Source organism: Lepidochelys kempii, chromosome 26, assembly GCF_965140265.1.
Source record: "Lepidochelys kempii isolate rLepKem1 chromosome 26, rLepKem1.hap2, whole genome shotgun sequence".
In the NCBI taxonomy this organism is placed as follows: Eukaryota; Metazoa; Chordata; order Testudines; family Cheloniidae; genus Lepidochelys; species Lepidochelys kempii.
This window is the reverse complement of record NC_133281.1, coordinates 15,494,603-15,508,072: the sequence shown is the minus strand read 5'-3', so window position 1 is coordinate 15,508,072 and position 13,470 is coordinate 15,494,603. Positions and strand designations below refer to the sequence as shown.

At 64.0% G+C, this 13,470-nt stretch overlaps 1 protein-coding gene across 1 annotated transcript; it reads left to right on the top strand.

The window, feature by feature from the left end:
- Nucleotides 1–2,875: 2,875 nt before the first annotated feature.
- Nucleotides 2,876–7,762, top strand: C26H2orf68 (chromosome 26 C2orf68 homolog). The gene is made up of 4 exons (XM_073325121.1): nt 2,876–3,043; nt 4,569–4,684; nt 5,540–5,685; nt 6,578–7,762. The coding sequence occupies exons 1-4, from the start codon at nt 2,928–2,930 to the stop codon at nt 6,698–6,700; spliced, it is 501 nt and encodes a 166-aa protein (XP_073181222.1). The 5' UTR covers nt 2,876–2,927; the 3' UTR covers nt 6,701–7,762.
- The last annotated feature ends 5,708 nt before the right edge of the window (nt 7,763–13,470 follow it).

The window sequence follows — 13,470 nt, the reverse complement described above, 5'->3', positions numbered from 1 at the left end:
GATGTTCTGAGTTGGTTTCCCAGACCTGAAGATGAGCTCCGTGTGGCTCATCTCTCTCACCAGCAGAAGCTGGTCCAATAAAACATATTACCTCCCTCACCTGGTCTCTCAAATCCATTATTGTTTAGCATTGGCATTACCCAGAGGCTTTGATTTAGGCCTGGTCTACACTAGAAAATTAAATTGGTTTAACGACTTCACTCAAGGGTGTGAAAAACCACACATTGCCCCCACCCCCCCGCCCTTAGGTCGTTTAGCCAACCTAACCCCCAGCACAGACAGCACTAGATGGATGGAAGAATTCTTCTGGGGACGTAGCTATTGCCCCGTGGGGAGGTGGCCAACGGGAGAGCCCCTCCTATGGGGTGGGTAGTGTCCACACTGAAGTGCTACAGCTGAGTGTAGACAAGTTCTGAGACCGAGTTGCCTTTATGCCGGGTGGCCATAGCCTCCAGATTCAGTGGGTGCACTACGTCTGCCCCACACTCACCCTGGGGCAGCAGCTCCTACCGGCCTGGCTCCCCGCTTTGTAATCTGGCGCACAGGATGGCAGTGCCGCCGACGGAGGGGCAACCAGGCCAAACCGGAGGTCACAGCACCACTGAGGGTTGGTGCTCTTGATTTCTGGGCGTTCAACTGACCCCATGAGCCCCCAGGCTCAAGGCAGCCCTGCCGTGACATAACCTCCCTGTGCACAGATACAGTATCCAACGCGGACCGCCTGGGGCACGGGCTCTGCCCTGTGGAGGGTTCACCCTGGTGTCAACCCCCCCGCCTCATTCGGCGCTGGGCAGGGGGCAGTGGAAAGGGGACCCAGGGCTCGGTGTGGGGGGCAGGGGGCTGAACGCGCATGAAGGGGCCCGGTGCCCCGGTACAGGGCAGCGCTGGGCAGGGGGCAGTGGAAAGGGGACCAGGGCTCGGTGTGGGCGGCGGGGGGCTGAACGCGCACGAAGGGGCCCGGTGCCCGGTGCTGGCGGCGCTGGGTAGGGGGCAGTGGAAAGGGGACCCAGAGCTCGATGTGGGGGGCGGGGGGCTGAACGCACATGAAGGGGCCCGGGTACAGGCGGCGCTGGGTAGGGGGCAGTGGAAAGGGGACCAGCGCTCGGTGTGGGGGGCGGGGGCTGAACGCGCACGAAGGTGCCCGGTGCTGGCGGCGCTGGGTAGGGGGCAGTGGAAAGGGGACCAGCGCTCGGTGTGGGGGGCGGGGGCTGAACGCGCACGAAGGTGCCCGGTGCTGGCGGCGCTGGGTAGGGGGCAGTGGAAAGGGGACCCAGGGCTCGGTGTGGGCGGCGGGGGGCTGAACGCACATGAAGGGGCCCGGGGCCCGGGTACAGGGCGGCGCTGGGCAGGGGGCAGTGGAAAGGGGACCCAGCGCTCGGTGTGGGGGGCGGGGGGCTGAACGCACATGAAGGGGCCCGGGGCCCGGGTACAGGGCGGCGCTGGGCAGGGGGCAGTGGAAAGGGGACCCAGGGCTCGGTGTGGGCGGCGGGGGGCTGAACGCACATGAAGGGGCCCGGGGCCCGGGTACAGGGCGGCGCTGGGCAGGGGGCAGTGGAAAGGGGACCAGCGCTCGGTGTGGGCGGCGGGGGGCTGAACGCGCACGAAGGGGCCCGGTGCCGGCGGCGCTGGGTAGGGGGCAGTGGAAAGGGGACCAGGGCTCGGTGTAGGCGGCGGGGGGCTGAACGCGCACGAAGGGGCCCGGGGCCCGGGTACAGGGCGGCGCTGGGTAGGGGGCAGTGGAAAGGGGACCAGGGCTCGGTGTGGGGGGCGGGGGGCTGAACGCGCACGAAGGGGCCCGGGGCCCGGGTACAGGGCGGCGCTGGGTAGGGGGCAGTGGAAAGGGGACCAGCGCTCGGTGTAGGCGGCGGGGGGCTGAACGTGCACGAAGGGGCCCGGGGCCCGGGTACAGGGCGGCGCTGGGTAGGGGGCAGTGGAAAGGGGACCAGCGCTCGATGTAGGCGGCGGGGGGCTGAACGCGCACGAAGGGGCCCGGGGCCCGGGGCCCGGGTACAGGGCGGCGCTGGGTAGGGGGCAGTGGAAAGGGGACCAGCGCTCGGTGTAGGCGGCGGGGGGCTGAACGCGCACGAAGGGGCCCGGTGCCCGGTGCTGGCGGCGCTGGGTAGGGGGCAGTGGAAAGGGGACCAGGGCTCGGTGTAGGCGGCGGGGGGCTGAACGCGCACGAAGGGGCCCGGGGCCCGGGTACAGGGCGGCGCTGGGTAGGGGGCAGTGGAAAGGGGACCAGGGCTCGGTGTGGGGGGCGGGGGGCTGAACGCGCACGAAGGGGCCCGGGGCCCGGGTACAGGGCGGCGCTGGGTAGGGGGCAGTGGAAAGGGGACCAGCGCTCGGTGTAGGCGGCGGGGGGCTGAACGCGCACGAAGGGGCCCGGTGCCCGGTGCTGGCGGCGCTGGGTAGGGGGCAGTGGAAAGGGGACCAGGGCTCGGTGTAGGCGGCGGGGGGCTGAACGCGCACGAAGGGGCCCGGGGCCCGGGTACAGGGCGGCGCTGGGTAGGGGGCAGTGGAAAGGGGACCAGGGCTCGGTGTGGGGGGCGGGGGGCTGAACGCGCACGAAGGGGCCCGGGGCCCGGGTACAGGGCGGCGCTGGGTAGGGGGCAGTGGAAAGGGGACCAGCGCTCGGTGTAGGCGGCGGGGGGCTGAACGCGCACGAAGGGGCCCGGGGCCCGGGTACAGGGCGGCGCTGGGCAGGGGCGTGGGGCACACGCGGGGTGCAGCGGAGGCTGAGCGGTCTCCGCTCCAGGGGGTGCAGGGGGCGCCCCTGGGCGATTGGGGGGGAGACGCGGGGCTGGTCCCGGGGCGGGGGCCGGGGCCGGGGCCGTCTCCCGCGGCTGCCCGCGCTCGGCCGGGCGGGGCCGGGGGCGGTCTCAGGGCCCGGCGCCGCCGCTCTCCGGCGCTGGGCGAGGCGGGGGCCGATGGACGCGGGGCCGGAGGCGGAGCGGGGCCCGGCCTGGGGCGGCTGCCGGCCGGGGGGGCGGCTCGACATGAGCCACGGCTTCGTGCGGCACATCCGGCGGAACCAGATCGCCAGGTACCGGCCCGGACCCCCGGGCCCAGATCTCCCCGCCCCGGGACCGGCCCTGGACCCCGCCCCCCCCGAACCGGACCCCGCCCCCCGAGCTCCCCAGGACCGGACCCTGTCCCCGCCCCGGGACCGGCCCTGCACCCCGCCCCCCCGAACTCCCCGGGACCGGACCCCGGATCTCCCGGGAGCGGACCGGACCCTGTCCCCGCCCCGGGACCGGCCCTGCACCCCGCCCCCCCGAACTCCCCGGGACCGGACCCCGGATCTCCCGGGAGCGGACCGGACCTTGTCCCTGCCCCGGGACCGGCCCTGGACCCCGCCCCCCCGAAACCGGACCCCGCCCCCCGAGCTCCCCAGGACCGGACCGGACCCTGTCCCCGCCCCGGGACCGGCCCTGCACCCCGCCCCCCCGAACTCCCCGCGACCGGACCCCGGATCTCCCGGGAGCGGAGCGGACCGGACCCTGTCCCTGCCCAGGGACCGGCCCTGGACCCCGCCTCCCCGAAACCGGACCCCGCCCCCCGAGCTCCCCAGGACCGGACCGGACCGGACCCTGTCCCCGCCCCGGGACCGGCCCTGCACCCCGCCCCCCCGAACTCCCCGCGACCGGACCCCGGATCTCCCGGGAGCGGACCGGACCCTGCCCTCGCCCCGGAACCGGACCTGGACCCCGCCCCCCCGAGCTCCCCGGGACCGGACCCCGGATCTCCCGGGACCGGATCCTGACCCCGCTCCACCGAACTCCCCGAGACTGGACCCCGGATCCCTCGGCACCCGACCCTGCTCTCCGGGACCGGAGCCCGCCCACCTGGTACCTGAACTTGGCCCAGACCCCGCCCCCCTCCAAGTGCAGGATCCTGGGCGCGGACACGCCCCCAAGTACCTGACCCCGGCCCCCCACCCCCACTCGGCTGGGACTCCTGGTCCTTGCCCCCAGAGAACCCCCCACCCACCCACATGGGAGCTCCCAGCCCTGCAGACCCCCCCGCACCTCCGGCTGGGTGCCCCCCAGCCCTGCCTGTATAAGGCCGGAAAGGGCTGGGGGAGCTGGACCCTCACTGGGTGCAGAGCTGGGAGACCCTGGCTGTGGGGGTCGGAGTTTGACGCCTCCCAGGTCATGCCTGCCCCTCCCTGGGCACATTTTGGGTTACTGGCATGGCATCTATGTGCCTGCCAGTTCTCTGTTCAGCGGTGGAGTCTCGGGGGACGGGGGGGACGGCAACTGCTAACGCAAACAGCAAGTGGGATGCCTCTCTCCAGCCAGGCCAAAAGGGTAGATGCCTATCCCCCACTCCCCTCTGCAGACCCTATAAGGGGGGCCACTGGAGAACAGGGTAAGATGGGGAAGGTAACACCCCCACCCCCACCGCACCAGCCCCTCGCCCTGCCACCAGACCTATGCGAACCCACCCCATGTGCACCCCCTAGGCTTGACGAATCAATGGCATCTCCAGGCAGGCCTGTCCCGGCTCCCAGCCCCGCCAGCCCCATCCCCAGCCGCAGCCCCAGGCCTCACTCTCCTCCCCATCAGGGACGACTACGACCGGGAGATGAAGCAGGCCAAGGAGAAGGTGAAGAAGAGGCACACGCCAACCCCGCCCCGGCCCAGGAAACCTGACCAGCAGGTGTACCGCCCCTGCCGGAGAAGTGAGCACGGCCGGTGCCCTGCCCTCTGCGCTCCCACTGGGGAGCGGACGTGGCACGTGTCCAGCAGAGCGGGGGTGCCCCGCCTCAGCTGGTGTTGGCGGGGGCCGCCGGGCGTTGTTAGCTCCCGCGCTGATCCAAGTCACTGAGTTTGGTGGAGGCGAGTCCAGGCTCCCCCCAGCACCGCGTCTGCGCCTTTGGTGCGATGGGCGTCCGTTCCAAGGGGCGGCTGGCTGACCAGCCAGAGTTGGGCCGTGGCCAGGCCGAGGGATCAGGTTGGGACCGGCCTGGCCAGCCCTTTCCTTGGTCACTGGCAGCACCACAGAGCAAGGGTTTAACCACGCGGTCCCTTCGCCCGGAGCCTTGGGTCCAAATCTCAGTGACGGTCGCCCGCGGGACCTGGCTCTGGGCCTCCTAGCTGGTGCCCATCGCAGTCCAAAGATGATCACAACTGGCCACTTCTGCTTAGCAGGATTCTGAGGGGCTGTGGGTCGGGAGTGAGGGGCACCGGCAGAGCTGGTGGGGAGCCCAGGGCTGGGCTAACAGGGGGCTGCGGGTCAGGATTGAGGGGGACCAGCAGGGCTGTGTGATGGGGAGCCCAGGGCTGAGCTAGCAGGGGGCTGTGGGTCCGGAGTGAGGGGCACAGGGAGAGCTGGGGGGAGCCCAGGGTTGGGCTAGCAGGGGGCTGCGGGTCGGGAGTGAGGGGCGTTAGACCAAGACCCCTTAAATCTGACAGATACCTGGTGCCAGGTTCAGGGACTCCATTTCCAGACTGCTGTGCCCGGGCCCTGTGTTCTCTGGGTGGGTGCAGGCACCATCTGGCCACACTCTCCTAATCAGCTTCCTTTTGCTCCCCAGGTCGAGTGGACCCAGCCTGCGGCCTGGAGTATGAGGGGTCTAGCGAGAGCAGCTCCAGCACCGAGCCAGATCCCCGCAGCACAGAGCTCTTCTGCCTGGAGTATGAGGCTGACAGCGGCGAGGTCACCTCGGTCATTGTACACCAGGTGGGTGCCTGGCACACCAGGCGGGGGTGGGAGCTAGTAGGGAGCTGACCCCAATGACTGAGCGAGGTGTTAGGGGGCTGCAAGGAGCAGGGTGTGGAGCTCGGCGGGGGGCGCCGTGCTGTGGGGGGGGGCTCAGTGGGGGGCCCCGTGGTGTGGGGAGCAGGGGGGCTCGACAGGGGGTGCCGTGCTGTGGGGAGAGGGGCGGGGGCTTGGTGTGGGGTGCCGTGCTGTGGGGGGGGCTCAGTGGGGGGCCCCGTGGTGTGGGGAGCGGGGGGGCTCAACAGGGGGTGCCGTGCTGTGGGGAGAGGGGAGGGCGCTCCGCCTGGGGCACTGTGATGTGGAGAGTGGGGGGGGGCTCAGCAGGGGGTGCCATGGGGAGTGGGGCGGGGGGCTCAGCAGGGGGTGCCATGATGTGGAGAGCAGGGTAGGGGGCTCAGCAGGGGGCGCTGTCACAGGGTAGGGGGCTCAGCAAGGGGCGCTGTCACAGGGTAGGGGGCTCAGCAAGGGGGCGCACCCAGTGTTCTGTGCGGTCCCTCCATCCTGTTGGTGTCTCCCCATCTCTTGTGCTCTCCCCTTGCTCCCCCGACTCTCCAGGGGCAGAAGGCACCAGCCGATCCCTCTCCCTTCACATGCCAGCTGCCGGCCCAGCAGCCCTCCCCTCCCACAAACGGGCCTGGACCCGCAGACCCCATGGCAGAGGCTGCAGCCAGCACAGAGTGACGGAGAATTGTCCAGCTGGGGCGTGCTGGGGCCCTGGCACATGCTGCCCGGGGTGGTGCAGGGAGCTGGCATTCAGCTGATTGCTCCACTGGGACGGAGGGCTGGGCGCATCCGGGAGCTGGGTGGCAGGAGTTTCCGGAGCTGACCGCGGGCCCTGCCCCTCTTGCTGCAGGATGACAGCCCCGAGGAGGTGACGGAGAAGGTCTGTGCCCAGAGCCCGCTGGAGCCGCCCCTGCATGAGGCCCTGAGGCAGCGGGTGCAGGAGGAGCTGCGGAAGCGGCGGGCGAAGCGCTGAGGCCCCGTGGCGGCCGTGCTGGACGGGGAGCCGGGCGCACATGGGGAGCTGCGGCACCTTGGCTGGTGGGAGCTGGAGGCTCTGGCCCCAGGGAGCAAGGACCCGGCTACCCCAAGCTCTGACAGACTTGCGGAGCGGGTTTGTTCCCTACCGCTTCCAGCCACCCCCAGCAGCCAGGGCCCAGCACTGGTGCCCCCCGGAGGAGCTGGCTGCTAGGTAGGGGATCCTGAGCTGGGCGGCCTGGGGGCTCCTGGGAACTGGGGCAGATGAAGCCCTGGGCACAGCCTGGCGGGAGGAGCCTCGCCCAGCCTCGTAATGCCTGGAGGGTGCACTTGGTGCTGACAGGCCCCATGAAGCCACTCTGCCCCCAGGGTCCTCCAGCCTCCCTTCCCCCAAGTTCCCCTGCTCCCCCTCCTCTCAGGCTCCCCCCACACCCAGCCCCCCAGCCCCCAGGGTCGCGCAGCGCCCAGTCCCCCTGGCTCCCCCATCAACCTGTTCCCTGATTTCCATGCCCCCAGGGTCCCCCATCCCCGTTTCCCCAACTCCCAGCCCCTGGGGTCCCCTCTCCTCTGTTCTGTCGGTGGCTGAGCTGCTCAATTCCTGGGGGGCTCACACCCAGGCAGACTGTTGTTTAAGGGAGCTCTGTGGCTGGTTGAAGGTGCCAGGCTGTTGGCCAGCAAACAGCACAGGACCTGGCAGCTGGGGCCGTGGCCGGAGGACACCGGGATTGGTCTGGTCCCTGAGAGGTTGCCACGGGCCCCATGCCCCCACCCAGGCAGGAATGTGCCACTGAGCCCTTTAGGGGACGCCCTGTGTCCTGGGTGGGGGAACCGGCTGAACCCCATTGGATCTGCCCTACATGCATGGTGGAACCGCCCCCTCGGAGCCGGGCTGCGTCCGGCATCTCAATTCTAGTGCCTGTTGGCCCCAGGGGCGCTGGAGAAATGAATGAGCCCCGTGCTCCAGTGCCATGGCCGGCCAGGCCTGCCCCAGGGAGCTCTCGGCACCGGGACCGCAGGGCCCTGTGCTCACAGCACCAATAAACACGCTGACAAAACAGAACCAGGGTGTGTAGTAACGAGCATTCCTGTGCGACCCCTGTCTGGATGGGGATCACTGGGGCCGCGCTCTGGGGGTGTTCTAGCCCCCAGCCCCCTTAGTCTCCCAGGCTGCTGGTCCTTGTCCATTTCAGGGGTGGGGCGAGGATAAGTCAAGTCTTATCAGCCTGGCCCAGCTCACCCAGCAGAGCTACGAATGGGTCCAGCTCTCCTGAGCACCAGCATGGTGCCGTCACTGCTATGCCATGCTGCCCCCCATCCAACTGCTGCCATGGGCCAGCAGCTCTTCCTTCCCCCCGGGGTCTGGAGAGGCTTCGGCTGCCGTCCCGCCCCTTGATTTGTTGGGGAAACTGAGGCGCAAAAAGCAGAAATGACTCGGGTGAGCTCAGGCAGCCAGTCAGCAGCAGAGCTGGGAACGGAACCCAGGAGTCCGGCTTCCCTGTCCTACGCACTGACCACTGAGCAATAAGAGCAGAAGGCAGCTCTTGTACTGCCCAGTCCCTGCTGGTGTTAGGTCGCCCCCTCCCCCAGGTCTCTCCACGCCAAATCAGGCCCTTGTAGGACCAGCTCGCCCCCTGCGCTCACTCCCGGGTCACGTCGGGTCATCTCCCCTGGGGGCAGAGAGGTGAGGCCACCTGAGGGAGGGTATAATTCCCACTAGGGCCTGCTCTGGGGCAGGGCAACCCGTCCGCTTCTCTGGCACATCGCGGTTTGGGGGGCAGTGATCAGTTTTCACCAAGCCCAGAGCTCGCGTGAGCCCAAAGGAGAAGATTCTCGCCCCCGAGGTGGGTTGGTAGATGGGCCTGCGGGAGAGCTGTGCCCTTTAAATGGAGCGAAACCATTGGGATTCCCAGTGGATTGGGAACCGGTTCAAGCTGACATGCAATCAGTGTGTCCTCATGGGGGTGATGCTGGTTTCACTAAACTGGCACAAATCGTGGGTGGGGGGGCTGCCTTTCCATTGTGTGGAGTCCCAGGTCCTGTCATAATCCAGATACTCACTCAATCCCGCAAACCTTTCTGGGCCTGGGTCACTTTCAGAGCGTGCTCATGTCTAGCTACGCACAGAATGACTGTGCCACTGAGCTCTGCAGCCGTAGATCTCAAAGCGCTTGCAATGGGCACCATGGCTACCCCCATTTTATCAATGAGGAAACAGGCACGGGAAGGGAAAGTCCAAGGGTCACCCAGCAAACCAGTGGTCTAGCCACCTGGCTTTCCTGAAATTAAAGGGAAGAGAATAGTCACCTTTCCTGCAATGGGATTGGGCCACGCAGCCATTTGCACACAACGGTTGCACGGCCAAATACTTGTCCTTCTGCCACGTTCTCGCAGTGATGGGGGTCTGTGGGGGGGTGGGAGCTCTGGGAGGCACACCATTTTTGCACAGAAAGGTGGTCTTTGGGTGTCTGTTTACCATTCAGAGTTTACAGCCGCAGTGTCCGAGCCGGACCCTGCCTGCTGGCTGTATTCCTGCGGCATCTCAGTCTTTGTTCTGAACCACCAAGGGAATGTCCAGCCCATGGGATAGTGAAGAAACCCCTGAAAATGTGCCCTGTGAGATAGCACTGCCTGCCTGAGTCTGCAGAGAGCCTGCAGCAAGGGCTTGGAGAGCTGCGAACACGGCACTGATCCCAGTGAAGTGTTGACTCCAAAGCCCGTTGATGGCACTTTCAGTGTCTGTATTCGGTGTCCCATTGCGGATTCTTTGAGCAGCTGGAATGGGGGTGGAGCGCTCTCCCGGGTGGCGACGGCTGACGGGAAGAACGGGAAAGATGCCCAGTGCCAAGGGAGTGGGGGGGAGAAATGGGGCAGGGGCAGGGCTGGTCTCCAGGGAAGCAGAGGCTCCCATCAGGCCACGCTGGATGCGAAAAGAAGGGCCTGGGAATAACGACGAGAGTTGCTACCTGCAGGCCACGTTCTCCCCCTGTCTCTGTGCAGCTCCCCTTGGTGTCAGTGGCGGCTCCGAGGGAGCCAGGGTGTCCTGGGGCCATGGCCAGGCCACGGAACGTAGCATCCAACCATGTTCACCAAATGAGCTTGTCAGCAGGGGTTTGTAACAAGCCTGCACCCGTTGCTGCCCCCAAACACTGCTGTGAATCCAGGGCTCTAGACCACCACCAAGCGCATGGTGCATAGCCAGCTGGGCCCCAGGGGTTTGGTCATCCGGAGCAGCCGTGGGTTAACATAAGAATGGCCAGACTGGGTCAGACCAAAGGTCCATCCAGCCCAGTATCCTGTCTACCGACAGTGGCCAATGCCAGGTGCCCCAGAGGGAGTGAACCTAACCCGTAATGATCAAGTGATCTCTCTCCTGCCTGCCATCTCCTGACAAACAGAGGCTAGGGACACCATTCCTTACCCATCCTGGCTAATAGCCATTAATGGACTTAACCTCCATGAATTTATCCAGTTCTCTTTTAAATCCTGTTATAGTCCTATCCTTGACAACCTCCTCAGGCAAGGAGTTCCACAGGTTGATTGTGCGCTGAGTGAAGAAGAACTTCCTTTTGTTTGTTTTAAACCTGCTACCCATTAATTTCATTTGGTGACCCCTAGTTCTCTCAGATGGGTTTGGAGATCAGTTATTTGCCTGTTATCCCCTGTGCCTGCAGGCATGTGGCAAGCTAGGGGAAGGACCCAACTGTCCTGGGCCCTCTTACCTGTGAGAAGCACTCTCCTGTTTCACAACCCTGGAGCCACAAGGCCTCTAGCCACAGCTCGGGTCCAGGGGGAGCGACCCCCCTCTAGGCAGCCTGTCTCAGCCCTGCTCGGGGGGATGCGCTCTAGGGAGCGGAGGGGATTCAGCCGATGGCCTTCCTGCTGGGACTAGCAAGGAGCGGTGACCGGTGCCGAGAGGGCTGGGTTTGTCCTGTGGACACCTGCCCTGCTACGACCTGCACTGAGTCCCTTCAGGCTTCCTTTACAGCAGTGGGCAGCATAAGCCAGATTTGAACCCAAGGGAGAGGGGATCTGAGTGTAGGGCAGAGCATGACTCCCACCACTGGGAGTCTGCAGTGCCTGCCAGCCAGAGATCCCCAGCCACTCCATGCGGGAGCGACCTAGCTGCCCAGTGGCGCAGGGCAGTGTCCTCTCCTCCAGGCTACAGATGGGGAAACTGAGGCACAGAGTGGGGAACTGGTGTGTTGAAGGTCAGTGGCAGAGATGGGGCTAGACCCCAGGAGCCCTGAGTCCCTGCCCCTCTGCTCCAGCCCAGCGACACGCTTACTCCTGTAGCTGCTTCGAGCTCCGACCTGATGAATTCCCATTTCACTCCCCCCATATGCACCCAGTCTGCTGTCAGCAAAGTCCCCGCCCTGCTCCTTGCTGCTCTCATTCACCCTGCACCCCAGGCAGCAGCGCGGCCCGGAAACCGACAGCCACCTGCGCTGCCCCCTGCTGGTCCCTACCAGGAACCTGGGCTTCATCATGCACCTAATTGCCTAGGCAGGCAGGCAGCCCGGGAGCTGCAGAGCAGGTGCTGACAGCAACCCACAGAGCTGTCAGGAAGGGCCTCACAACACCGGGGCCTGGAGTTGGAAGCAGCCAGTGAGGAACAGGTCTTGGGTTGTCAAATCCATGGTCTCCCATCCCAGGGCCTGGGACAGCCAGGGTAGGAGCGATTTTGGGAATAACCAGGGGACTTGTTTATAACCTCCCAGGCTCGGCTCTGGCGTATCTCCCCCTTCCCGCTGGCTGGGATGCTGGGGTTCCCAGGGGGATGTGGGGAACCGACAGTGCAGTCTTGGCTGCTGTCTTGGAGGCCCGTGCCCAGGTACCCTGGCCAATTGATGGGGGGCCCAAAGACATGGGCACCCCCATGCCGCGATGTGCTCCGCCTGGCCACCCAGCGCTCCTGCTGGGGGGCAGGGGAAGCCCCCACTTCCCAACCTCATTTCCCCAGCAGGAGCGTGGGGGGGGCCCCACTTGCTTTGGTCCAGAGCCCCACAAAAGCTTAACCCGCCTTTGCTTGGAGGCATGGGGTCAGTGCTGGCAGGGTCCTGGAGGGCAGAAAGGGTGAGTTGCAGGCCACAGGCTTCTCCAGACCTAGGGAAGACCCGAAAGCAACCAGTGCCCCACTGACACTGTTAGGGGGCTTATTCCCTCACTCTCCCACTTCCCTGGTCCTTCTCACATGAACAGAGAACGACAACACCCGAAGTCCAAAGGTGCAAACAATTCAGTGTTCATTGGGGTGAACTTCCAGCAAGCTTCAATCCAAGTTCCTTTTTCCTTATTTTCAAATCCCAGTTTACTTCCTGTTTGCCCCTAATTTATAGAGTAATATTCTTAGCTATACCTTCACCAATCATTCTACTGAATGGTTACCTAACCAATCCTAACATATTGTAACATGATTAGCTAACCAATTACATCCCACCACCTTAATTAGTTTACACCCAGCAAAATTAATTATTCAGCAGACAGGAACAATCACAGAACCAGACAGATCATGCAAATAAACAATAGCAAAGTGAGAACTATAATTACAAAACAATACAGAAGTGAGGATTTCACAACTACATCTATAAAGACATGACCAGCTGTGTCTACCGATAAGTGAGGTCGTACCAGACAGAAAACTATCAACCTAAATTTCCTTTTACATCTTCTAGGCTCGTCCCTTTCTCTGGAGGTGATCGATCGGATCACCTTCCTGACAGCCCCCGATTGACTGGTTTGCAATGTGAGGAGGTGACCGGTCGCTTCCCAGCGCATGGCTGCCTCTGCTGCTTAGCCAAAGGCCTTAGCCTACGCACAGGGCCTCCGACTGTCACGGTGCAAGAAGGCCCTTACGCAGATTCTTTCTTGTATACCTCTATTACTAGGTAAATGATAAACATAGACCTACATTTTTAGAGTACAGGCCTTTACAGGCAGGCCTGAATATCTAGATCCTAACACTCCACCCTTTTTTTTTTCTTTTTTTCTTTTGGGATCCTCCTGCCCAGGTATCCCTGGAAAAGCATAGGACGTATGGCGACATATTTCCTGATAGGGCCAGGCCTCAAGCTGGAAGGTGTCGATCCTCCATCTGTCCCACTGCCCCTTGTGTCGTACCGTGCCCTGCACCTTCTCTCGTACGGGCATACTACACCTATTCCAATTAGTGTTCCAGACTTGCCAGTGTAGTGGCCCGAGAAGGTTGGGTCCGGGCTGTCTAGTACACTGGGGGCGGAGGGCTTACTACATTACTTATAGGTTATAATTAGTGGCTGTTCTCTAGGAGGTTGTGCCCCCCTTGATCATTTCCATATGCAACGTAACACACCAGTTAATACACCAGCTGCCATGATAATCCACAGCAACCCCGAGAGTCCTGACCACTGCAGTATGGTCCGACATCCTGGCCACCACCAAAAACACTGCTTCTCCTCCTTCGATAGGGTTAAAATTTTGTCAGCGCCATCCTGTATTGTAAGTGCGTCCAGCTGTTGGCTCTTGCAGCAAGTTGCTCTTATAATCTTTGTGTACCTTTGTCCATATTGTGTGTCCATTGAATATCCACAGTGGAGTTTGGTATTGTCCAAACCAATTCAACTACTTGGTACGGCATGGGGTAGTAGGTGCTGGGTCAATTGTTTACAACGATTAGGTCCACTGATCCACTGGTGCACCCTAGGCCAGGTGGCAGTGTATAGAAGTTCATAATTTGGTCATACACTGGAAGGATTTTGCCTCCCAGTGTTATATTGCAGGATTGCATACATT